Below are 27,232 nucleotides of genomic sequence, written 5' to 3'. Positions count from 1 at the left end.
ACCATTGTGATGAAATGTTTCAATGAGGAGTGAAAGCGGTTAGAAGAGTAGCAGAACATGGATGGCTGTTCATACTGAATTGGCAACAATGTGTTTTCACTCAGATGATATCCCCGCATCAACATCTGTGAATTCTGAGCTACCACATTCAGTAACTGATTTGTTTTTAAATCTCAGTTTTACTCGTTTTATTTTGCCGGTTTTCCAGATGAATGTTCTGCGAGAAGACAGTGTGCAACATGTTACTGCCACAATGCACACAATGAAGCCCAGGTATCATTCCAGACGCAGAACTTCCTTCTTTCTATGCCCGGCACCACCGGAAGGAAGAAGATAATCTACTTTGAATCCCAGTTCACCTTCTGCCGCAGCTTTTAACACTAAAAATCCATCTCTCAGCTAGAAGGCACAGTGACAGTTACACTTAAAGCACCAGCACAAGCTAGGGAGCTTGATTTTATTTCAACCGACAGCTCCAGAAGGGCCTGGTATGACCGCTTCATCCTCCACTTGGTGTCCAAGCCTCCGTGCACTGTGTCACTGTGAACACCTCACCGCTTGCCCCTCTCCCTCGGCCGCTGCATGGGCCCTGGAGTGACTCCTGCACCGACAGGTGAACGAGTGCTCCAGCCGCGATAAAAGAGCCCACAGCCTCGCTGCGCGGATGAGGTTCACCTTCAGGCTCGCGTTAGCCTGCCCGTGTGTGACAACCCACTGCGGGCGAGCTATAGGGGCTGCGAAAGGACTTAAGGCCCAACCCAGGCCTGGCACTGAAGGGGACATATAACGGGTTCGCAGCCGGCTTCCCCCAGCCTCCGTGGTCCCGGCGTGCCCCGCGCCGCGGACACTCTGCCCACCGCCTCTGTGGGCGGAAGGGGGCGGGTTTGGGTGTGTTGTGGTGGCGCTGACGCTGCGCGGAGGGGAAGGCCGGAGGCCGCGGCGGGGAGCGGGGGAAGGTGAGTGAAGGGGGGTTCCGGCGGCGGGGGTGCGTGTGGGGTGCCTTTCCTTTTCCATACTGTTCTGGGTCCCTAGGGCTAGGGATAAGCGGTGTCTCGGCCCTCCGGGGTGTGTGTGTGATGCTTGAGGGTGTGTAGAGGGAGGGATGGGCCCTGTAGGGGAGGGCTGGGGTAATGTGGGGCCCTCTGGTAGGGAAGTAAGGTTTGGGGTGTTGGAAGAGGGGTTTGAGGTTGTGCGTGGTGTATGTGTTGGGGTCAGGATCCTGTGATGTGGGTGTAGGGTTTGGGGGCTCTTTGGAGTGCTTGAGAGATGTAGGAGAAGAAGGACTTGGGACTCTGAGGAGGGCTTGGGTTGGGGTGGAGGTGAGGGCTTGTGATCTGAGGGATTTGGAACCCCATGAGGGGTTGAGTCTTTGCTGTACATCAGGGTGGGAGTCATGTTTGGGAGTGCCTGGGTGCTTGAGGGGTGTATGGGGAGACATCAGTACAAAGAAATGACCTGACTGGGGGGTTCATTTCAAGGTGCCTGGGTTTATTGAAGAATGTGGAAAGGGGTTGCTTGTGTGCGTTTTGGGACTCTTAATTGGAGGAGAAGAAGGGTGGTTAGCATTCAGGTATGTATAGTGTCATGGGTGGAACAGGATAGATGTGGGAAGGGTCCTTAGTTATGTGGCTGGTGAAAGTACGGAGATGAGCTGGTGGACTTTAGGAGGCTTCAGGGTACAGGTTGGTGAGGGTGGGTGCATGTTCAGGAGCAGACAAGGTGGATGATGTTTCTGAGAGATTAACGTAGAGAGAGCTTCAGAGCCTTGTAGAGTTGTTATGCTGTGTTTTGGCCAATTAGGAGGACTGTCCGCTGAGGTAGTGTGGTTGAGGGGGAAGCTGAATGTTGGGGTTTGAGTTTTGTGTAATGTGTTATTTTTGGTAACTAATAGGAAAGTATTTAGGTAACTAATATGAAAGTATTAAACAAGAGATTTGTGATGGAAAGGGTTTTCTACATGCTTTAGCTTCCCTTTGGGGATAAGAATTGAAGCATATGGGGTTTACAGGCGCCTATAAGCTCTTGATATCCACAAATCCTGTTTCAAAAGCTAAGGTAGCATGCTTTCAAATTGTTTTAATTCACTGCTAAATCTGGAGAGTGGCTTTTGCTGTATTGTGGGTCAGTAGTATCTGTAGCTTGGTGAGCATTGTTGTGAGCATTCAGAGAGAGCAGTTTGGAAGCAGCAAATGAATACTATTACTGCAGTATTAGAAGATAAGAAATTTAACAGCATTTCAGATTTGCTATCTTATATATGCAAGAAGAGGAAAAAATCCACCTCATGATCCTGCAGAGAAGTGAACCATGTCTCAATTCCTTTTCGCTTCTTGTTGGTTGAGACTGAAACCACCAGTTGAACTGCATCACTATTAAGTGTTTCGTGTTTGATTGAGTCAAGCTGAATCTCTTTTGTCTTCTGGCATTGCACCTGTAGCTGTTTGTGACTCGCTCTGAAGCTCACCTGCCTGAGGAAAGATGCATTAGGTCCAGTAGTATCAAGCTATCCCATGTCCAGAAAACTTCAGAGTGCTTCAGAAGCCTCCGACTTATGGTTACATTTGCTAAAGCTTTAAGCTCTTTCTCCAGTAGGAAGAGCAGAACTTGACAAAATGGTTGTATGTTGTTGGGTTTGAAACTGGCCTACAAAAAGGGGACATGTGTCTCAGTAAGAGAGAAGACAAATGCTTGAGAGAAATACTGATAACAAGACATTCTCTGTTAGTGTTGTGCCATTCTTAGAAGGAAACTCTGTGCTTTTGATGGTGAGATAAAATAATTTCTTATAAAACAGTGGGTTTTTTTAATAATTCTCCTCATGAACTATGGTTTGCATTTGCTTTAGTAGCCTTTTGAGTAGATTGTTTTCTAAGTACGGACAATAAAGTAAGAGTTTGTCTAGCAGTCAGAGAAGTGTGGCAGTTGTAAATTGGCTCTAATCATCTTGTGTAGAGGAGCTTGCATAATAGTGTAGTAAAGTGTAAGAGGTCTGATTAAGGCTGCCTTAGTAATCCCTGTCTAGTCACTGGAGATAGTTGGCCACTACCTGGGAAGCGAGGGATGGAATAACTGTGCTTCGGATGCCTGCTGTGGTAATAACTTGAAGAGCCTTGTTTGTTATAAGACTGCTAAATATGTGTAGTTTATGAGACTCTTGCACTGAACAGTTTTCTTCTGAAGTGCTGTTAGATGTACAGGTCCTTCAAAAAGTGAAGAAAGCTGTGTTTACTTCGGTCATAAATTAAACTCCTTCTGAAACAACTGCTTAAAAAATGTCTCAAGACTTTGCATACTTTGTGCCAGTAAAGTAGCTGGCCTGACATGATGTTGTTAATTCTGAGTACAGCAAGATTTGATATCTCTTAATCAAAGACACAAGTATGTTGGCAAAGTTCAGTACTGAGTTCAAAGGCCTGCCACGTAAAGTTGATTGCAGATACTTTGGGCTGCTAATCATACTGCAAATAGAAGGAGGCTGGAGGAGGGAAGGGTTGGTCAACCTGAAATAGTAAGATCATAGATTCACTTGGTTATGTGGGCACCTTGATCAGTCCAGTAAGTTTTGATAGTATGTGTTCACTTTGAGGTGATGTGGCAAAATTGGCTTGAAAGTCATTAAGCTTTTAAGGGCAGTGATATTAGAAACTGTTATTTGCCATGGGCATGAAACACCTTCTGATGTGCAAGCAGTAAAAGTCTTGTGAAAAAGGAAAAGCAAATCCCAAAGCTTCATTGAGATGTAGTGCTAGAGAGTGGGCTGGGAGAATGTGGGAAAGGAAGGGAGAGGGCTGGGTGTCTCTGAGTGACCAGTGCTTGGTGAGAAGATGTACACAGAAAACAGGTTAACTAGCTGCACGGATTTATTTTTAGGCTTTACCCTTTTCTGTGGGGTAATGTTGGCTCTCACCTCTCGTAGCTAAGCCTGTGTTACACTTCAAACAAACCCTGGAACTATAAAAAAATAGTGTGTTTTTTGGTTTTTGTTTTGTATTTTGAGTTTGTTTTTTTTTTTTTTTTAACTCCTCTGAAGTCTTTACAGGTACTGTTCTTAAATCTCACACCTTTCTTCTGTTGGAGAATAGGGTGTTAGCTACACCGACTTTCCTTTAGGCGATGTAAATGAGAGCTCTCTAGGAAGCAGGACCAGTGAACACATTTCCAGGTTTTTTTTGCCCCGAGGTTGTGCTCACCTGCTCACTGTTAAGATTTGTGTCACTGCATCAGCCTTTCTCTCTGTTGGGGATGCACCTTTCTTTTATACAGATTTACCTATTTTCACCAAACCAAAGGGCACATAAGATACCGATCTCACTCACAGTTTGGTTGTGTAAGCCTTATTCCCTTAGGCAGCACACCTAAAAATTCGCAGGCAGGAAGATTTGTAAAATTAATCATAGATTTAAAATTATCATAGGTTAAAAAAAAAAAAGTAGATCAAGCCTTTTGGCTGAATACGGCAGTGATAGTGTGTCCCTGCATTACAGCAGGTGTGTTCTCCAAGAAAGGAGCATTGACTGCTTCAGTAAAGTCTGGCATTTAATTTGGAAGTCTGCCTGATACCAGATCTTTCACAGGAGAACAGAGCATCCCTCTGTGGGCAGCTGATATTTAGTGAAAGCCTCATGCCCTGAAGCATGAAGATTTGTGTGTCTTGGAAGTTTGTATACATTGATGCATGCAGTTGGTTAACTACAGGTGGTGGTATCCCTAGCAATGAATATTTATTATTATTATTATTAAATTTTAAACTCTTGCTGTTAGTGGCATAGCGAGTTGAATAATTCCATAGGCTGGATAAATTTCTTTAAAATATCTTTGATTTCAAAGTTTGGTGCTTTTCCGTTTTCCTGATCATCTTCAGCCAGTTTCTGAAAGGTAAATGAGAGTGTTCAGTGTGTTGCCTCTGTGGTGTTCTTCAGCTGGGGTATTTTGAAGTTGCAGTTCCTCAGTGTTAACCAACCGTTGACCATAAAGTTGTGCTGTTCTAAGCAGAAATGAGACCCTCTTAGTGCTGTGTGTGGTAAAAACTTAACCCGTATGAGATGGTAGAGAAGCTTTACAGACAGAGTAGTTTATGAAATCCTGAACTAGAAGAGAGGCTTTGCTTTCTTACCTTCTCAGAAAATAAAAACACTTGATGAGATGCATGTTTCAAAGAAACTTTGAACACCTTAACAAATCGTTTGATATCAGGCTGTTTGAAGCAGCCATTCCTGCTGTTAAAGTTTTGAGTTCACAGAGTGATTTTTTTTTTTTTTTTTTTAATCTTCCCCCCCCCACTTTTTTCCCCTTCCCCTCCCTAATGCTTCATTTATGGAGTTTGCCTGAAGTAGCGCTGGTCTGTTATAGCATGCTAGGATAACTAAGAAACAGTGAATGGGACATCAGAAATATTTTCGTATCATTTCATAGTGTCTCTGCATGCATCTAGGAACTGATATATTGGATAAGAAATTTAGTTGTCTGATTTTCTGTAGGCAAAATACTTTCTAGAACATGTTCTCCCACTGCATGGGAGAGCTTACATTGTAAATATGTATAGACATACAAATCATTAGTTCATTTTCTAAAATGGTTCCTTATGGTTGTCTTTCAGAGATTATGTGAGCTGCTGCATTAGCCTTCTAACATCTCGCACGGATACTCCTGGTATGTCTGAAGGACAGATCTCTTTTATGTTCTGAATGTACCAGGTAAATCCCAGTAATAACTTTGCATGTGGTACTGTGATCTGTTAGAAGTAAAAAGTCAAGAGAGGGCAACTTTTATTCTATATTTAGTCCTAGCTGATTCTGTAAAAAGCGCCTGACAGGCTGTAGCCTGAAATTTGGTTTTGTATCTGTGTTATACTAGAAAATAAGATAACTGCAACACTAGTGCAGCTGTTTGCAACACCAGTGAAGATGCTGTGTCAGAGGGGGTTAGCCACTTTCCGTAAATGCCTTTAAGAACTTCGCTCAGCATTTCTGGTGCTTGAGGTAAAGCAGAAGGAGGAAAAATAGTTTTGTTTTTCAGGTAGGTAATTCCTCTGTCAAATCTCCTGCCTCACGTTTTTGTGTGAGAGGCAAAAAATGGATGCAGCTGTGATGTTTGAGAACAGTTTAATTGCCTTTTGATTGCAGTGGTGTTACAAGAGGTACTGTTCGGTAGCAGCGGTGAATGAATGCTTACCTCGACATATTCCTGGCTAGCATACTTAATTGTAAGTAACTAATATCACATCCATTAAGCTCATTCAGTGTTTCATTTTCAGGTTGTCCTCATGAGTACTCCTGCGGAGAATGTCCATGATCTTTTTTGCCTGTGTGGTGCGGGTGAGGGATGGACTTCCCCTCTCAGCCTCCACAGATTTTCATTTCAACCAGGACTTTCTGGAATGCAGAAAGAGATTGAAGGCATTATCCTCAATTCTGGCACAGTATCCAAGTCGAGGCACAGTAAAAGGACGTGACCTGAGCATACAGTAAGTTGCTGCTTTTGTTTGGTTGTTTTTTTTTTACTTCAAGTTTTGAAATGTTTGACTTGGGATTAGTTAAACTTTAGGTATGTTCCATAGTGCCTAACTCCAGTCTGAAAATTCACTGCTCATGTCTAGATTGTAACCTCCAAGTATTTTGAAACCTTATTTCTCAGCACCAGAGCCACACAGCTCCTACTCAGTTTAGTAAGCATATGTTAAGAATTGCTTATTTTAGTTGTCATTTTTGTACCAGATGCTTTCTGCTCAATGGGCAGTACTTGTTACTATTAGCAATTGGAGTATCCTGGACTTCTACAAACGCCTTCTAAGACAGTGTCCTAATGCCTAGGAATTAATTAGTTCAGTCTAAACCCCAGTTCCTTTTCATCTGATTCTGGCTTGCACAGGACTGCCGTGACTCTCTTCTGCATACTGCCCACTCTGTTTTCCAAATACCAGAAGGGTTTGAGTCTAGGCCTCTGGCTGATGAATATGTCTTGAGGAGGCCTGAAGCATGCTGACAGTAGCCAGTGTGGACAAATTATAAATCTTTGGTTTTATTTATTGAACAAGGGTATGTTAGTCTTTATTTTAAGAAATTAAAAAGTAAGTTTTAGCTTGTGATTGCTTGTTTGGTTAGCAAACATAAGAAAACTTAAACTAACACTGAACTAAAATTAAGTACCCCTTTTTGGGGGAGTGGTTGGAGGAAGTAGACTTGAACTTACACTGAATCAGTTGGAAAAGCAGAGATTAGCATTTTAATTCCTTTTCCCTCAAAGTGAACTTGTGCCCTTTAATGCTAATGTTTTCTGCTTTTAATCTTCTGTAGTTGCTACAGAAGTAGCTATGCATTGGGCTTGGAAGTGAGTGCATACAGATAGATGGCAAAAAGGCAATAAATTATTGACAGCTAGGAAAAGGTAGTTTTACACAGGTGTGGTGTTGGTCCTCAACTGTGAGCTTGAGACAAAAGGAATTTAGGGAACCTACACAGTGTAACTATGCTGTCACAGAGCTAACCAAAACCATAAATCCCAAGTACATGGTATAATGAATAAATAAAAATGTGATAAAATAGAAGCAGCAAGTATTTCTTTGAGAGGGGTGATATATATAAATCATGGAAAAGAGAGAAAGTACAGAGAGTAACTGTTCAGCTCCAAAACTTTGATTTTATACTGATCTAAAAATGGCTAATGTGTAAGAAAAGATTTCCTCAGTCTACTTTCAAAGATGCTTTCAAATCTGTAGTTATGGTGGGGATTGTGGAAGTTTAGCTATGTGCTTGTAGTGCTGACATCTGAACTAGGTGCCCTGGAACTAGTTGCCTAAGGAAGCCTAGATGAGAGTGATTTCTCTCATCCTTAAATACACACCAGCGTTTTGGTCAGATGGATACCCTGTTTGGGCCATGTTTAAGTGGAAACTTCTGCATAAATATGTCTTCAGTGTTAGGAGGACCCCTTTTGGAGTAGAATTTTTATTGTGCTGTATCTCATATGAACTCATCTTTATTTGTTACAAATGATTTCACAGTAACAGTGTTTGAATATCTTGGTATGTGTAAGTCAACAAATATCTCTCGCTGTTAAGATGAAGTTGTCGTATTCAAAGAGAGCAATGAATATATCTGCTTACCTCCTGTGAACTAGCTTGCTTCGGTTTAGTTTTGTTTGTGGAAAGCCACTGTGTTTTCTTTCCAAACCTTCTTGCCAGAGATGTTTTCTGGCCATCTCTTTTCTTATTGATATGATTTAAAGGCAGCCTGGGAAAATAATGTCTGTAATTTTTACTAATGGAGCGATTTCATAAAGTCTGTATTGTGATCTTTATTATGCCAAGGCATACTGAGTGAGTTAAGAATAGATACTAGATCTGCAGGGGCTTCATGGCTGTTAACGGCAGAGCAAACCATATATTTTTTTGCAGTCTGCTCTTTCAGTGCAGTGCATACATTTAATTTTGACAGAAAGCACAGTTTACTTCTCACATTCAGTGTGGCTCTCTTACCTTTTTATGTTGATATTACTTTTTTCTTTTTTTTTTTTTTCTCTATTTCAGTTTCCTTTCTTCTGGGGATATTGCCTGCTTGGCAATCTGTTCCAGTACTTACTCAACCGTCATGGCATTTTGCTTCCTGGAGGAGCTTCAGTGGGAATTTGCTGCTTCCTATGATATAACAAGCATTGGTTTAGCTTCCAGACCATATGCTTTTCTTGAATTTGGTTTGTAACTTTGTTCTCCAATAGAGAATTGATTAATTGTGTGTCTGCTACTTTTATGATGTTAAACAACGTCTCCTGGCCAAAGCCTGATTGTGAAAATGAGTCTTTGTGTGTGCCTTTGCATGTGTAGGAGGAGCAGGGAGAGCCTGTATTTGTCTTAAACTATTAGACTGTTGGGTTTGCAGTTCCTTACAGTACCTTTAATAGATGAACAAAATGCTGTGGTGATGACTAAACAAACACAGGAAGAAAAAGAAATCCTTGTCTCAGACACTTTCTAACTTAATTAAAAATATCTGACAAGTGGGGACAGATGGGTACGGGAAAAAAAGGGAGACAGAATAGATTATTATGGGCAGCTTTACTTATGACATGACTTAAATTCACATAATGCTTCATAATGATGCATAGTGTTCCTTTTTTAATCTGAAATAAATCCTTTTCTTGCCAAGGAGGAGCTGCTCTACTGTACCTCATACCTTTATAAAACACAATGCACTTGCAGTGAAAAACTCTTTCCTAGGAAAGGATGAGACAGTGCAGTGGTTGGCACACTTCTATCCAGATTTCAGCAACAGTGTTAAGCTCATGCTTAAAAGATTGGGAAATTTACAAGGAAAGCATATGATACATACAGCTATCTTGGGTGGATTTCCCTGCAGGGCACATTCTAGGCATGATGTAATTCTATACTAAGATCCAATTACTGTCTTTTTTTAAAAAAAAAAAAAGGAAACTTGAATAGGAATTTGGGAATGTCTAGCCTCTCAATTGCATAAGTCTCTTTTTAAAGAAAGAAAAAAAAAAAAAGCCTTTTCTTAATTTCTATTACTGTACAGCATTTTGTACTGAGTCTACCTAAGGTTGCTGTGTGATTCCCAACCCTCCTGTCCTCTCCTCTCGCCTCCTCACCACCCTCCTCGCCCCCATCCCTTTTCCGTGTTAGAAGCTAAGATCCACTTAATGCCTAAGATCATAGCCTTTTGTCTGGTAGCTACAGCTGATTTTAGCAGACTCACTTAAGATAAAAATACAGGATTTTTTGCCAAGGACTGCTTATGGCATTGTATATTCAACACGGAAGTCCTCCTGCTTAAGGAACTTGTGCTTAAGCTATTACATATGTATCATATCCAGTAGCAGCTGTGGTCAACCTATGCAAATCTTCTAGCATCACAATATCTTAAAGATGTGGATTTTACTTATGGGATATCTTAGGAAAATTAATGGTTTTGCATTTTATTTCTCTGAGTGTTTGAAATAGCTTGAATTTGCCAATATCTTTGCACAATAAATGGGAAGTATCCACAGTGAGGTACTTCAGTTCTGGAGGTGTAAGTAGTAAGTACTTAGAAAAATTCTCTGCTCAATGCAGCTCCTGTCAAACCAGCAGCACATTTGTGGAAAGGGATTTGCTAGCAAATGGTATTAAATTTGAAGTGTGAGAGATGAAGTAGGCTGATCTGTACGTAGATGTGTAGCTTGGATGTTGGTAGAATCGCTGTGGAATTGACTCTGCCAGTCAGTTGCTTCATGACTCAAGTATAGGTTGAATTAATTTATTTCTGTGCTTGGAGAAAAAACCCTAATCCTTGATGTTGTTAAAACACAATGTGGAATTGCTTCTCTTATAGTTCATGAGTAGTTTAAGATATGTGTTAAATCTATTGTGGAATATGAAAACTTGTTTTCAATCCACTACAGGCAGGATGTTGAGATTTAAAGTATCCAGAAGGGAGTGGGTGTGATATAAAATACCTCGGAGAGATATTTTTCTCCCTAACCAGGAGTGGAATTCTACACCTGAAACGAGTAAGAAAAGAAATGAGGGAAGAAATGAAAGAAAATTAAAAAGAGTGCTGTGATTTGATTAATAACCTGAAGCACTTAACTTTTGCAAAGCTAATCGGTGTTTTTATATTGTTTCAGATAACATTATTCAGAAAGTGAAATGCCGTTTTAATGGTGCAAATCGCTCTCAAATGAAGGACAACTGGGAGAAGATTGAGGAGGAGCTGAAGTTCCAGCCCCCAGTTCAGCTGAAACTAGAGGATATGGAGCTGATGAATGGGGTGGCAAATGGTGGGCATGCAGGTGTTCATGTGGAGGTTGGTAAGTTACTACTACACACAGGTGACAGTAGACTTCCTTAACCTAACTTTGCAAACCTGTAACAGCACCTGTTCACTTTGTACTGAGAAATACACATATCATGTGCATGAAACCCAAGAAAAAAGACTGACTGCGTTTCTATCATAGTTAACAACAATATAGCAGGTATGTGTCAGAGCATTTAAGGACTCATGGTAGTATCTTTCTTTCCAGCCTTAGACCAGCTTTTCTTTATAGACGGTTGTAACTGGACTTGGCATTCTGCATGTTAAATTCTCGTGCTTCTAGGTAGTTCTTTGTAAAATTTTCTGTGACAAAAGAAGCTCAACTAAGTCACTGCTTGTTGCAGAATCTAATAGAAGATACGTAATTACAGTCTGACTGAGTTGCTTCAGGCTTGAGGAAAGAAAAGTTTAGAGGAATATGAGCTGAGGGTAAAACTCATTCCCAGACTTTCCGTGTTGGGTTATTCTCCCTGCTTTGCTTTCTCCTTTTACCTTATTCTTTAAAATATAATGCATTTGACTAAAATTCTGAAAGAGGGTATGTGTATCTGTATAAACAGTACATAGAGGCTTGATGAGGGACCTTTTCGTAGTGAAGTCTGACATGACTTTGAGCAACCTGATCTAGTGGAAGCTGTCCCTGCCCATGGCAGTGGGGTTGGAACTACATTAGCTTCCAACCCAGGCCATTCTGTGATTCTACCTGCTTTTCGAAGTACTAAACTGTACTTGTTTATTGTAAAATTGGTAACTTCCTATTTGTTTTTCAGTTGCATCCTCAAAATCCTGCCTCCTTTCTCTATAAAATGAAATCATAGAATCATTTAGGTTGGAAAAGGCCTGTAAGATTGAGTCCAGCTGTGAACCTAACACTGCCAAGTCCACCCCTAAATCATGTCTCAGTTTTAATTGTATTAGCATGGTGGTTTAAATGCAGCTGGAGAACTGTGAGCTTGTATCTACTCTTTCTGTGGCATTCTTGGCTTATACAACAGTAAGAAAATGAAGTTCCTGTTGCTCAGTCTTGTTGTTTCTGATGAATGAGCTGGACTCTGATGTTTGTATTTTAAGTTAAAATACAAAGGGGCAGTGGCTAGGAAGAATTAAAAAATAGAATTGAAACCATTTTATTTGCCAGTCAGATTTGTGAGTGCTCCTTAGAACTTGAAGGTTAAATATTTTAATGATGTGACTGGGTTTAGAAGTGTTTTGCATTAGTGTGAACAGTTTTGGTGCCAGTAAACATTTGCAAACTAGTCTGTATCCACAGATCAGAAATACATTTTCAGTTCCCCCATATTCTTAATTGCTTTCTTTTACTTTCCATCTGGCTTTGTATTTCTGGCTGTTCTCTCTGGTCTAACGCAAATACTTCTACAGATTGTTCTACCTTCATTTTAAGGATCATGTTTATGATCATCTGTTTTCCTCAGATGGAGTCAGCTTTCCTGGCTTACGTCTCTCTCATCATTACCACTTTACTGCTCTGAGTTTAACTCTGTGGATAGCGTTTATTCCCATATTAATGTTATTTATGTTACAGATCTATATAGGAGATTTCTCGAGCATATGTTGGAAGTGTTATGGTTGCAGGAGAGCAGAATTTAATTGTGTCCATATTCTATAGTGAGAATAGATCACTCAGTGCATTGATCAAAACATCAGCCTCTTTACATGGTTGTAGCTGGTTCTTATCTTACTTTGAGCTGTGTGATCACATTCCCAGGCTCTTCATTTTAGTGTAAAAGGAATCTGAAAAGTCAGGGTAGTTTTGTCCTTGTTAATATATATGGGAATAAGAGCTTTATTTATTTTTTTTTCACTCTTCCTTCTGTTTGTTCCTTCCTTTGTTTAACTAAACCCAGCCCAATTCTTGCCTGAACAATGTTAGCACTGTATACTTGATCCACATTAACACAACCTCAGCTGCTGTTGCAAAAGTCTCACCTTGTTTCTTGATATTAGCACAGCTGATAGAACTCCTGGATATAGTGAGGTCTGTATACAGAAGAAATCTGAAGTAGCTTTCTGTGAAGAGGGAGAGTTTTTACATCAGAATTGGCTCTGTGAAGTAGAACAACAACTTGTGCTATATGTCTAGTAAGCATGCTCTTAAATTATGGAGCATTATGCTCCCCTTGATGAATGTTTAGTCTTCTGTAGGCATGCAGGGAGTCCTTCACAGGGTCCTTTTTCAGGTGTGTTTTTAATATGTCTCCTATCTCTCTTTTGTGTGCTTGTATTTTACCTTAAAATGTTTGAGTTCATTTTTCACTCCTGGTGCTGTCTTTATCTGGAGCTTTGGGTATGTGATGCATTGTCAAACCCTTGCTGTGCTGTGCCTTGAAGAGACAGGATGGAGTGTGGTACTGACACTTGTGTCAGTCTCCTGTTGAATACCCAGAGGCCTCTGTTCAGAAAATCTTTTCTAGTCAGAGGTTTCCATTTCTTCATTGTATGAGAGTGTTTTCAGAGTTGTTCTGTAAATGTTCAAATCTGCAGATGCATTTTTTCCTGAGTGCTAGGGTAATCCACAGTCCCCGAAACATCTTCTGTATGGTTCTTGTATCCTGAAGTACACAGCTTTTCTCCTTTGGAGTCGTATCAATTTGAAACCCAAATTAGAATTTAATTGTGCTCCTGCAAATTTGTCCTGTCTTAAACTAAGAGTGCTCTTATTTCCTTTTTTAGTGTAGTAAGGAATTTTAGTATGAAATTGCACAGTACAAGCGAGACAGGTACTGCTAGGGAGAAATTACTACAGTTGCTTGTATGAATTCAGTCACTTTTATAAACAGAATTTCAATTTGTGAATTAAACCTCAGAATAGTATAGAAGAAATAAAGCTCCACAGCAAACAATTTAGAGGTCAGTTTTCACAGAATCTGAACCCTGAGCAACTGGATGTTGTAATCTCCCCTGCGTCTGTGATAGTAATTCTTTTTTTCTGGACAACAGGAAGAAAACAAAAGTAACTAGTAACTTTTACATAATGTTCTTTGCTACAGAAGCAATATATCAAGACTTGCATTATTTTTCCCTGGGGAATGGAAACTCTTGACATGTATAGTTTGCGAATACAATGAATGACACACTTGATAATTTTTTTTGAGAGACACTGCATGCCTCTGAAGTAAACCTTTGAAACACAAGAAACAGCAGTCTTCATAAGTAAGTTTCCATGAGAGAGATATATAGCTGCAACATAATTTATCAAAAATAATTGTAAACTTCATACTCGGGTCAGTGCATGAACAAACATGCTGGTACAGCTTCTGTCCAGCACACTCTTTGGACCTTAGATTTCACTGCATGTGGGGAAAAAAGCAGAATTGCCTGTGAACAATAGGGTTACTTGCAACATTTATATACATGAACATGTGTATTACAGTAATATACAGTGATGCTTCATAATGTGACGTATCAAATTGAATTAATACAGTTCCTTTTGCAGCTGCTTTGGAGATTAAATTATGGATGTATGAATGCATGCCAGACAAGGTAATTGCATCGACACTTAATAAAAGATGCTTTATATCCCTATATTAATTTGGCAACAAACTTTTTTATATCCATCTATCAAAATCTCTCTTGAAGGAGAAGGCACAAAGCGTTTTTCTGTCTTAAACCATTCAGTACTGCAATATTTAAGCTGTTGCTGTGCTTCATCTGTCACTGAAACAAAACCCAGAGACCATGTTTGGTGTGTCACATATTTTATCTGCAGTAGTCAGGAGCTGGCTACATCTGCGTAGGAGGCTGAGGGTCCTGAGAGTCTTGAGGGCTCATTCATTCTCTCCTGCATCGTATGGATGTTGGTGCATGAGAGGATCTGGATTTTATATCTGAGCTGCAGATTACCTTCCTGTTTACTATGCTGACAGTGTTCTACTTGTGGTGATCCAAGGGCAGGGATGAAATGTAGGTGAGTATCTAGGTGTGGTATCTGTTGTTGGGTTAGCGAGCACAACTAGGAAAAAAATAGGTGAGATTTGTACAACCAAAGCTGAATTAGAAGTGGCAGGTTCCAAAGTTAAATACACACTTATAATAATTGCCTTGACCTTAATTAGGTATGTATCAATTAGATGATCCTGAAGAAATGATATTTGGAGGTGTGGGTGTTATGTAGTAGTAATGGAGAAGGTGGGAATGCAAGGAGATAAAATTCACTATCTGTGAAACATGGAGAAATGGAATTGTAATGCACTGTAAAATGTGGCTCAAAGAAAAGTGTAGCATCCAGTTTAATTCCTAGACCCTGGTTTTCATAAAATCACAGGATGGTTTGGGTTGGAAGAGACCTTAAAGGCCATCCAGTTCCAACCCCTCTGCCATGGACAGGGACACCTTCCACTAGACCAGGTTGCTCAAAGCTCCGTCAGCCTGACCTTGAACACTGCCAGGGATGGGGCAGCCACAGCTTCTTGGGACAACCTGTTCCAGTGTCTCACCACACTCACAGGGAAGAATTTTTTTCCTAATGTCTAATCTAAATCTCCCGTCAGTTTAAAGCCATTCCTCTGTGTTCTGTGCCTACCTGGCCTTGTCAAAAGCCCCTCTCCAGCTTTCTTGTCAGCCCCTTTAGGCACTAGAACCTGCTCTAAAGTCTCACCAGAGCCTTTTCTTCTCCAGGCTGAACAAGCCCAGGTCTCTCAGCCTGTCTCCGTAGCAGAGGTGCTCCAGCCCTCGGAGCATCTTTTTGACCTCCTCTGGACTCACTCCAAGAGCTCCATGTGTTTCTTATGTTGGGGGTCCCAGAGCTGGATGCAGGACTTCAGGGGGTGTCTTGCCAGAGCAGAGTAGAGGGGGAGAATCCTCTCCCTCAACCTGCTGATCATGTTTTGGTTTGACCGTGTTTTGTCAGCCTGAGAGGCCCAGAAGTTCTGTGACAGACATTTCCCTGCTGTGACTAGGAAGTATCATCCTGTCAACTCCTACAGCTGTTCTAGCAGCAGAGCCTCAAAGTCCTTGGCTGTACAGCTGAGTCCTGTCAACTGCTTGGTTAGGGCACCAAATGCTGTGTGGAAGCTATGCAGGTAAAACTAAATTGCCTGAAACCTCAAGCTTGGTGGGGAGAAATATTGCAGTTTCTTTCCACAGACACAATCAGTTACAGTTGAGGAAGAGATGAATTGCTGTCTTGCTTTTGTGGGTGTCAAAAATTTAAGCTCTTTCCCAGACTCGTGCTTAAAACGTCTCGCTGTTCTACTGACCCGTGAAGAGTGCTAGGTATGCTAATCTGCTGTAATAAACGGTGGAAAAATATTTGTGTGCACTGTAGTAGAAGACATTAATGCCAAATAGCTCAAGAACAAATTCTGTTGCTTAATCTCTCCAAAAAATACTCCAGAGCTTTGCTGATTTGTAAATGTCTGAAGAACTAAGCAGGATATTGCAACAAAAATGATTTTCTAGTCATAATTGGTCTTCTCTGGAGCAAGCATGAAAGGTTTTGAAAATGTTTAAAACCTGCATGAGATAATTTGGGTTGTGAGCTTTCAATGTCTCTCTTCCCCCCCCCCCCCCTTTTCTTTCTTTCCTTTTTTAAGTGCCTACTTACAGAATGCAGCGTGTGACTCCCTTGGGCATTCTGTCACTTATTCTGAACATCATGTGCGGAGCTTTGAATCTCATTCGAGGAGTTCACCTAGCAGAGTATTCATTTCAGGTAACCCTGTTTGAATTGAAACTTGTGCATGAGTCAGAGGGAGTGAATTATTTGGGTAACCAGATTAAGGGTGGCTCTTCTGCTGCTTAGTTGAGCATACACTTTCTCGCACAAAGTGTGTTTGTCCAGGGAATGCACAACTGATTGCTCACCTGCTGGACCTTGTGTTTGTTGTTTGTTGCAACACATGGCATTTCATTCTTTTCTAGGGACATTAAAATTTGGAGGAATATTTCAGTCTTGCAAGGCTGGATGGATTACTTTTTTTTTCTGTTGTATTTTGTTATAGATGCTTTTGTTTACACTTTCACATATGCTTAAAAAAATTACACAACTTTTAAAAAGTAGAAAAAGTGTCTTGATTGTATGGTGGCACAGTTCTATTTAGCAAGAATCATCACCTAAGCCTTAGTTCTTCATATTGCATTCAATGATATTGATCTTGCTGTTTAAAACTGTTACAGTCAATCGACGTAAACTAGAATGAGAGGTACTTGATGAAATACAGCATTCTAAAATATCAAGAAGTACTTGCTAAAAGCTGTACCTGATGCAGTTGTTTTGTTACTTTTAATCTAAACAGGAAGACCATGAAGGAATTGGAAATGTGATAGCTTTTTTTCTACCTTTTCTAGCCTGTGTTTTTCAGGTATGTTAACTGTAATTAAAATGCTTTCTTATTATTTTAATATTACAATATACAAGAGGAAATAATTTTGAGATAAGCAGAGGAACAGTTTGGGATTTAGTATCCTACCTAGGTGATTCCACTGAGATGAAGTGGCACAAGTACAGTTAAAGGCACAATTTGACCTTTGGCAAACTGTAGAATCATAGAATAGTTAGGGTTGGAAAGGACCTCAAGATCATCTAGTTTCAACCCCCCTGCCATGGGCAGGGACACCTCACACAAAACCATCCCACCCAAGGCTTCGTCCAACCTGGCCTTGAACACCGCCAGGGATGGAGCACTCGCAGCCTTCCTGGGCAACCCATTCCAGTGCCTCACCACCCTAACAGGAAAGAATTTCCTCCTTATATCCAGTCTAAACTTCCCCTGTTTAGGTTTTAACCCATTACCTCTCGTGCTGTCACTACAATCCCTGATGAAGAGTCCCTCCCCAGCATCCCTATAGGCCCCCTTCAGATACTGGAAGGCTTCTATGAGGTCTCCACGCAGCCTTCTCTTCCCTAGACTGAACAGCCTCAACTTTCTCAGCCTGTCTTCATACAGGAGGTGCTCCAGTCCCCTGATCATCCTCGTGGCCCTCCTCTGGACTTGTTCCAACAGTTCCATGTCCTTTTTATGTTGAGGACACCAGAACTGCACACAATACTCCAGGTGAGGTCTCACAAGAGCAGAGTAGAGGGGCAGGATCACCTCCTTTGACCTGCTGGTCACGCTCCTTTTGATGCAGCCCAGGATACGGTTGGCTTTCTGGGCTGCGAGTGCACACTGCTGGCCCATGTTCACTTTCTCATTGACCAGCACCCCCAAGTCCTTCTCCACAGGGCTGCTCTGAATCTCTTCTTTGCCCAACCTGTAGCTGTGCCTGGGATTGCTCCGACCCAGGTGTAGGACCTTGCACTTGTCGTGGTTGAACTTCATAAGGTTGGCATCAGCCCACCTCACAAGCATGTCAAGGTCTCTCTGGATGGCATCCCTTCCCTCCAGCATATCAACCGAACCACACAGCTTGGTGTCATCGGCAAACTTGCTGAGGGCACACTCAATCCCACTGCCCATGTCAGCGATGAAGATGTTAAACAAGATCGGTCCCAACACCGATCCCTGAGGAGCACCACTCGTTACTGGTCTCCAGCCGGACATTGAGCCATTGACCACAACTCTGTGTGTGGCCGTCCAGCCAGTTCTTTATCCGAGTGGTCCATCCATCAAATGGATGTCTCTCCAATTTAGAGACAAGGATGTTGTGTGGGACAGTGTCAAACGCTTTGCACAAGTCCAGGTAGATGACATCAGCTGCTTTACCCTTGTCCATCAGTTCTGTAGCCCCATCATAGAAGGCCACCAAATTGGTCAGGCAGGATTTCCCCTTAGTGAAGCCATGCTGGCTGTCACCAAGCACCTTGTTGTTTTTCATGTGCCTTAACGTGCCTTCCAGGAGAATGTGCTCCAAGATTTTTCCAGGCACAGAGGTGAGACTGACTGGTCTGTAATTCCCTGGGTCTTCCATTTTCCCCTTCTTGAAAATGGGGGTTATATTTCCCTTTTTCCAGTCGTCGGGAACTTCACCTGACTGCCATGATTTTTCAAATATGATGGCCAGCGGCTTAGCAACTTCATTCACCAGCTCCTTCAGGACCCGCGGATGGATTCCATCAGGTCCCATGGACTTGTGCACGTTCACATTTTTAAGATGGTCTCGAACCAGATCCTCTCCTACAGTGGGCCCAAGGTCTTCATTCTCACAGTCCCTATGTCTGCCTTCTAAGAACTGGGCGGTGCAGTCAGAGCCTTTGCCAGTGAAGACCAAGGCAAAGAAGTCATTCAGAACCTTAGCCTTCTCCAAATCCCATGTAGCCAGTTCTCCCGAAAGCTTCCTCAGGGGGCCTATGTTGTCCCTAGTCTGTTTTTTGTTTGCTACGTACCTGTAGAATCCCTTCCTATTATCCTTAACATCCCTGGCTAGGTTTAATTCTAACTGGGCCTTAGACTTCTTAACCTGGTCCCTAGCTTCCCGGACAACATCCCTGTACTCTGCCCAGGCCACCTGTCCTTGCTTCCATTTTTTATAAGCCTCTTTTTTCCTTTGAATTTTCCTCAGCAGCTCCTTATCCATCCAAGGAGGTCTCCTGGCCCTCCTGCCGCACTTCCTTCTAGTTGGGATGCAGCACTCCTGAGCTTGCAGCAGGTGATCCTTGAATATCAACCAACAGTCTTGGGCCCCCCTGCCCTCCAGGGCTATATCCCATGGAACCTTACTAAGCAGGTTCCTGAAGAGGCCAAAGTCTGCCCTTTTGAAGTCCAGGGCAGTGAGCTTGCTGCACGCTCTTCTCACTCTCCTGGGGATCTCAAATTCGACCATCCCATGATCGCTGCATCCAAGGCTGCCCTGGAGTACCACATTCTCAACGAGCCCTTCCCTGTTGGTGAGCGCAAGGTCAAGCATGGCACTTCCTTGTTGGCTCCTGTATTACTTGCAGAAGGAAGTTGTCTTCCACACAATCGAGGAACCTTCTGGATTGCTTGTGCCGTGCAGTGCCATCGTTCCAACAGATGTCAGGGTGGTTGAAGTCCCCCATGAGAACAAGGGCCTGAGAGCGTGAGGCTTTTCCTATCTGTCTGTAGAGTGCTTCATCCACAGGTTCTCCTTGATCAAGCGGTCTGTAACAGATCCCCACAGTAATGTCTCCCATGGCTGTTTTTCCTTTAACCCTGACCCACAAACTCTGTTAACTGCTCACCTGTCCCCAGGCAGAGTTCCATACTCTCCCTAACAACTCCCCCTCCCACCTGCTGGGCCTGTCTTTTCTAAAGAGCCTGTAACCTTCCATTCCAACACTCCAGTTATAGGAGCCATCCCACCATGTTTCTGTGATGCCTATTATATTATACCCCTGTAGACGTGCACACATCTCTTAATTCCTCTTGTTTGTTCCCCATGCTACAGGTGTTTGTGTAGAGGCATCTGAGCCGAGCTCCAAATGAAGCCGGCTCTTTGGCTGTAGTTGCGAGCCTTTTCAGTGCCTTCATGTTTTTACATGCCAAATGGTCTGACTGTGATAAATAAGTTCTTTACTGTGAGGGTGGTGAGGCCCTGGCACAGGTTGCCCAAAGAAGCTGTGGCTACTCCATCCCTGGCAGTGTTCAAAGCCAGGTTGGACAGGGCTTGGAGCAACCTGATCTAGTGGAAGGTATCCCTGCCTATGATAGTGGGGTTGGAACCATGGAATATTTAAGGTCCCTTCCAACCCAAACTTTCCATGATTCTATGATTATTTTCTCTGACCTCCTTATGCAAGAAAAGTTTGAATGAGGAAGTATTATCCGCTCTAGATGCGTTTTTCTTGAGATGTTCCTTTAAAATGCCTAAAACAGTGGTCCACAACCTTTACCTTGAGGGCAGTATGTTGTTTGGAAAATATTTATTTTTTTATCCTGCCACTGCAGGAAGCTGCTGTGGTTGCATTACTAGTTCACAGAAGTAACATAATGCAACAGTACTGAGCAATGAGAACACTGTAGGCATTAGGTTAATGGCTTGGGGACCCCTGTCTCAGACTTACTCATCTGTGGTATTTAAAACTTGCACAGTGGCTATTTATTGAATCATAATAGATAAATTTTATTGTCTTTCAGCCTTCTTACTCCTCTGCTCATGGCAGAGCTTTAAGATGGAGATACTAGTTTGGATCTAAATACTTGATGCAAGTCCTTCTTCACAAAGAAAGGCTCTGACCTGCTTTTTTTTCCCATTATTACCTGAAAGAGAAGCTAAAGAGAGTTTTCTCTTATTCTTTTGATCTATAGCAGTCATCTTTACAAAATGCTTGTGAATAAATTCAGCTTAAATGTGAAGTGCTTTCTGCATGCTGATCTCTACTTGTGTCATAAGCACAGCTGGAAACTGTGACCTTAAGTGAGAAAGCATGATCTGTTACTGCCTGAGTTAAAAAAGTAACTCTTCTGCCAGCACTTTTGAGTTTTCAGTTTTCTCCTTTAAGGGTTGTTGCTCTTCACACATGCTTAGCAAATGGGTTCCACCTGATCTTGAATTTAAAAGGAAAAAGAACTTTAGGCCCTAGCTGAACCTGTTAACAGAAACTGAGTCAAGTCTAGAGAATGAAGCCCTTTACTTGTTCCCCCCAAAAAATGACAGAAGCAGATTTGGGTTTACTGTTTTCTGGCTTCTAAGCCTTCGTCTTGTAAAAATTGTAGGTAGTTTTTGAAAGCTGATTCAGCTTTCGTCTCATTTTAGTCCAGGCTGAGACAGGCAGGTTGGATGCCAGTTGTGCTGACAGACCTCTTTTGATATATGTGTTTAGTTGGTAGGTTCTGGGTTGAGGCCACCACTCTGGCTGTTTCTGGAGGACCTTTCAGCATAGGAGTTAAAGGGAAACTTCGGGCTTCTTAGTAATCACTGTGCTGGCAGGCACATCCAGGAAGCACAGATGTGCCATCAATTCCCAGCTATGTATCCCATCTATATATACATAGTTTCATAGAATCACAGAATACCAGGTTGGAAGGGAATACAAGAATCATCTGGCAAAGCATGACCTAGACTAGATGGCCCAGCACCCTGTCCAGCTAAATCTTATGGGTTCAATGCTTGTGAGTCCATCACATCCCTGGGTAGATTATTGCAGTAGCTGATTCTTCTCACTGTCAAAAATTTTCCTTGTGTCCAATTGGAATGTCTTCAGGAGTAACTTGTGCCCATTACCCCTTGTCTTTTCCATGTAAAAATGTTTAATGCTAACACTGTCTCTGTGGTGCTTTTGCAGTGTTACCTGTACCTCTTCTACAGCTCAGCAAGGAAGATGAAGACATTTGTACTCCTTTTCTCTGTTTGTTTATGCAACATTTACTTGTATGGATTACGGAACCTCTGGCAAATAGCCTTTCACATAGGAGTGGCATCTTTTTCTTCTTATCAGATACTGACAAGACAACTTATGGAGAAACAGCCTGACTGTGGAGTATGAAAAAAGCTTTGGGTTTGCTATTCTATTTTTACAACTCTTTTTTTTTTTTTTTTTTATTAAACTGGACAAAAATTTCTTGGGGTACTTTTAAAGATTTGTGGCAATGGTTACTGCAAGGAGGATATTTCAAAGCAACTTGAAGTAAAGTAGGATACTGTAATAGTGTGAAACACACAGTGAGGAATGTAGCTGTATTTAACATGGCATGTGGTAGTTGTGCATGGTAGATCTTGTCAGGTACCATCAGCTGATGGAGGTTCTCCTTGCCATCAGTAGGCTTTTACTCCTTGACTAATACCATCTAGACAGCATTTTGCCATTTGTCTTACTGGCTTTGTAATAGTTTGGCAGGTCAATGTCTTGCCTTGCCAATGCTTCTGAAAATATTCAACTTATATAATGAAGTGATGATAAAGTGGTGGGTAACATTTTTGTCTATAGAATTTGTTAAGCATTAAGATACTTGGTAAATGTAAGTAAAGGAGTAGTTTGCCATAATTAGATGAGTTCAATAGCAGTGGAAAAAAAATATTAGGATGAGCTTGAGGGTAATTTTTCTAGGTTTTGAAGGAAAGGAAAACACTGTGGGTCTTCTAAAAACCATAAAGGCTTTAAATATCTTCTAGTTAAACAGCACATTGTAGTTAAGTATGTGCTCATTGATTAATTGCAAATATGCTTGGGGCAGCATAAAATAAACCAAAGTGACTATAAATGATCTTTTCAGCTCGAGCGGCCTTTATTTCCTTGGTTAAGGTCACTCTTAGCATAAGGGTAATTCCATGCTTGCTTGGTCTGTACAGACAGTAAATCTCCCAAGCATACTTATGACAGGCTACTGACTCCTTCACCTTTTTATTTAAAAAAAAAAAAAAAATGTGTAGCTGGTTGGTAGAAAGCCATTACCAATAATGGAAAGCAAGAGCAGGTTCTCTTTGTTACATAAAACACCTTTAGTTAATGGTGTTGAGTTCTTAGACTATGATGAATTTATGAGTTTGCACTTTTGAATGCAAGAGCTGAATAACTTCTGCTGCACTGGGTATTCTTGTATGTGATGTATTGAGGTGCATAGGAGCATTTTAGAGCATACATGCATAACACAGGCTCTCTATTTAAAAAAATGCATTTTGATGCAGCTGTCTTGAAGGGTTGTTGAACATTCAAACTGAGAAGATGTGGAGAACTCTTTGGTGTCTTACTGTGGCAGTATGGTCCTAGATTTCCTTTTATTTTTATTTTTTTTTAAGAAAGTGTTTTCTGGTTGCCCCATTTCTTCCGCCAGAGATGTCACCAAAGATTTATATTCCTCTTGCATAGTCTCTACCTCTAGTGGTTGCAAAGTGATTAACATGATGCAAAGTTGTCTACCTGAGTTTGCAGAAGCGCTTAACAAAAGTACTTTCTTGTATCTCAGTGAATTTTCCTGAAGTCTCATGATGCAAAGATGAGTATCAGTGTACTGCTGCACCAGAAACCTGTGGTGCTGTACCTCAGTATCACTTCTGTAATGCAGCTTGACTGCAGCAACAATATCAATAGGCAGATCATTACAACCTGAACAGTTTTTAGGACAGCAAAAGATTTGGTGCCAGAGCTTTTTTCGGGAGTAAAATGTAGTTCTTTCTCTTCCATCCCATATTATCCCATTTACTGTAAGAGTAACATAATGAAATCATTTAAACTGTGAGGATTTGTCTAGTAGGAATGATAGAGGAATATTTTAGCCGGCCATTTAAGAGAATAACTAGAGCTGTGTGCCAAAAGGGAATACTTTTCTGTTATAAGAAGTGGATTAAAGTTGTTTGTTACCCTAGTTTTCTGCCAGAGTGTAAATGGAGAAACAAAGCCAGAATTCAACCATTGTCCTTAAAATGCCCAGATGATCCCAGAGATGTGAACAGCTTTCATGCTGTTCAGTCTCAGTTTTACCCGATAAGGTACCCTTGGAGACTGCAGGAACCAAGCTACAAGTTTGGATTACAAGTAGTTTGTTGTGGGGTTTTTTTGTTTGTTTTGTTTTTGTTAAAAAAAAAAAAGAAAAAAAAATCTGAAAAAAGAAAAGCCCCAGAAAGATGCTAGTAATAATTTAGCACTGTGTTAAGGGTTCTGGAGCTGGTGGCTGATTGTGTTTTCCAGGAGCATAAGCTGGGTATCAGCCCGCTGGGTTACCATGGGGAATCATCCTGTGGGAAAGGATGAAGCGTTTTATACTACAGATAGACAGAACTTTATGAAAAGACCTTAGTGATAAGACCCAACTCCCTGCTCCTACCTTTTTAGCCTCAGTCTGGCTAAAATGTCCAGAAGAGCTTTACTGTTCCTCTGAAGGCTTTGATAAAGCTCGCCTGCTATAGCTTAAGGCAGGCAGAGCATTTTTAATTGGGTGTTGGGCCAGCGAACCGTTGTCTGCTTTCTGTTCCTCATCCTTGTATTGAGCTGATTGGAAGAGACTGTAATGTTCTGGTACCTCCCCAGCATCTGTTTGCTTTATCATAAATCAAATACCAGGTGATGTTAGCAACAGCACTGCAATAAGAGTGCTAGAACAAAGTGTTTAGGTAGCTTGTGTATTTAACATAGGATAAATTCAGGTTTTGTTTAATATTTTCTTTTTCCTGAAATTTATTTTGATAAAATAAGACAAAAGCAGTTGGTTCAGTTCTGCCTTCATGTATTTTATTTTTTTTTTTTCTACAAAATGAATGAAGCTCTGGTTTGCCATTTCATCTTAACCCCTTTGCAACCTCCTTTTTTGTTTTTGTTTGTTTTTCCTGTATTATGTGTAAATCACGTTAAGGAATCTGTGTGGATTAATACGTGTGCATTAGTACCTGTGCACTTAGTAGGTTTGAGTTGTGGTTCCAGGATGAGGCAGAGCATGCATAGTTGGATCAATTTTTTTTCTTTTTTTTTTATTTTAATGTTAGTATTTAGAATGGCTCCTACATCTCCGTGGTATTTATGTAGTTAAATGTTTTCTTATGGCGAAACAGCAAGAGGAATAGAAGAGTTTACATTGATCTCAGTGCTTTAAGATTTAATAAAAAAGAATGACTTGCAGTTTGAGTTCATTAGATCTGACTCATAACTTGGGATTATGCCTGTATCGAATCAAATCCCCAAACAGGAATCCGTCCCTTTTTGTTCAACTTTAAACTGTTCGATGTTGTTTGAATTGCATCTTCTTAATTCTGTCACTTTTCAAGATAAGTCTCCTGGAAACTTTTCCTCACCCAGCAGCTCAGCACAAGAACATTCACAAAGAATAAACTTCATTAATTTAAAGATTTGCAGTGCTTTAGGCACTTTATGAAGCTGATAATTTTCTGTGGATTTTCCTTTCTTTTTACTTTCTCTCAAAGACCTGTTAAGTTTGTAGAAGGTGGGCTGGTACCTTTTTAGACATTTTTGCACTGTATTAATAACTGAACCTGTGTAAATGTGTATAAAATAATTTTGCATGTGTATGTATATATGTACATATATCTAATAAATGGCTTTTTTGTAATGGTTGTCTTCATTTATACTTTTGAAATAGGTGATTATATTAGAAACAAGGTTGAGTGGCTGTTTCATTTTTTTGTATACATCTTCAGTGTATCATTTGGCAGTGTTCAGAATACTTTAAAAATAATCTCAGTTCTCTTGAACAAAGAGCTTCAAAATCAGGGTGTTTTCAAATGCTGTCATAGTGCACCCTGTATGTGATCTCTTACAGAAGGAAGTATCTGTCTGAATTCAGGGTGTCGTTCTTTGAGACAGCATGCTCTCTGATACCTGTTAGGATTTTTATTCCGTCTTCCACACATAAATATTTGTGTATATATATTTATGAATGTCTCTAGAAATTGCTTATCCAGGCAACAGATGGCGTATGCTGTGATATAATATTTTTGTAGCTTTAACAGTCTTGCTTTTAACTTTCAGACGTCGCGTTACAGAGGCTTTTCCTGCAAAACTTGCATTTTGAAGTGTGTGAAGTAAGGTGTAACACAGTCCTTCAGGTCCTTTTCCAGCTGCTTGGCAATGAGTAGTGAGGATTTTTGCAAATTGATGTTAGATTTTTAGCCTAATCTCTTAATGGAAATAGGGCTATTGGTTAGTCCAACCAGTCAGTCCCTACTAAGAGCTTATGGACTCTTTTTTGGCCAATTTCATCCTCCTCTGATAATGTCTCTGAAGACAGCAATTCTTCAGGATTTATAGAAATGAATGGCCTGATGTGATAAAACAGCTTTCCCACCACCAGAATTTAATAGGTTCAGGTGTTAGCAGATGCACTTTGGGAGAGCAGCGCCTTGAACAGCAGCGCTCATAGAGGACCCTGACTAATAGGGGGGACCAAAGAGTTGGGTGGAAATCAAGCTGGAAGAAGCCAGGCTTAAGGAACTATGGCTCCCTGGTCCTCCGCAGTAACAATCTGTAGCAAGAGCAAAACATGGTGGGTAAAGGGCTGTGTTCTTCTGCTGGTTTCCAATGTATTCTTTATCTAGGAAGGCAGTTGTAGGTAAAGTGGACCTGGGAGAAACTGCAAATCCTTTAGTATTGTACTTATGCTTTAAAGATCTATCCCACTCGTTGCCTTGACTTGGCCTTTTAGCCTTGGATCTTGCTGGGCTGCAGGTTTGCAGCATGGAAAATGTCAGCAGTAGGTTTGAGACACAGTGCTGCAGCACTCACTGCTGTACTCAAGAAGGAGAAGCTTGCCTGTATCCCTGTAATGAGGCAAGAGGCAGAGCAATGGGTTGTGCAGACAGTAAGTGGTAATAAGCGAAAGCTGATGGTGGGGGAGGAAGGAGAGACTGTCTTATTCTTCCAAACTACCCTGCCCTTTGAAATCTAGATGTTATTTTTGTTCTGTAAATAAATGATTGCTCAAAGCGTGTTTCTTCTCAGGATGCTGATAGAGGAGAACAGCAGCCTTTCCCTTTTTTCCGAAGGTGAGGGGAGAAAGCAATTATAACTCACTTTCTCTTTTGAAGGTGCTGATAAAAGGAGGTGGGAGGATCAGAGGGTCCCTGTGCCAAAAGAGGAACAACTCCTAAGGTGATAGAAATACATGTTTTTATTTTAAACAAAG

At 41.2% G+C, this 27,232-nt stretch overlaps 1 protein-coding gene across 7 annotated transcripts; it reads left to right on the top strand.

Moving 5' to 3' along the window:
• Positions 1-702: 702 nt before the first annotated feature.
• SEC22C (SEC22 homolog C, vesicle trafficking protein) lies at positions 703-25,660 on the top strand. 7 transcript variants are annotated; one of them, XM_065666916.1, is made up of 9 exons: positions 726-956; positions 5,597-5,649; positions 5,854-6,015; positions 6,254-6,463; positions 8,525-8,688; positions 10,618-10,800; positions 16,358-16,476; positions 17,060-17,125; positions 21,949-25,660. In XM_065666916.1, the coding sequence occupies exons 4-9, from the start codon at positions 6,282-6,284 to the stop codon at positions 22,147-22,149; spliced, it is 915 nt and encodes a 304-aa protein (XP_065522988.1). In that variant the 5' UTR covers positions 726-956; positions 5,597-5,649; positions 5,854-6,015; positions 6,254-6,281; the 3' UTR covers positions 22,150-25,660. The 7 variants fall into 7 exon arrangements, with proteins under 7 accessions (XP_065522991.1, XP_065522988.1, XP_065522986.1 ...); XM_065666914.1 differs by having other exon boundaries at positions 5,597-5,693; XM_065666917.1 differs by lacking the exon at positions 5,854-6,015 and having other exon boundaries at positions 6,240-6,463.
• The last annotated feature ends 1,572 nt before the right edge of the window (positions 25,661-27,232 follow it).

The sequence above is a fragment of the Lathamus discolor genome, chromosome 2, assembly GCF_037157495.1.
Source record: "Lathamus discolor isolate bLatDis1 chromosome 2, bLatDis1.hap1, whole genome shotgun sequence".
Classification (NCBI taxonomy): Eukaryota; Metazoa; Chordata; class Aves; order Psittaciformes; family Psittacidae; genus Lathamus; species Lathamus discolor.
This window is presented reverse-complemented; position numbering and strand designations above follow the sequence as displayed.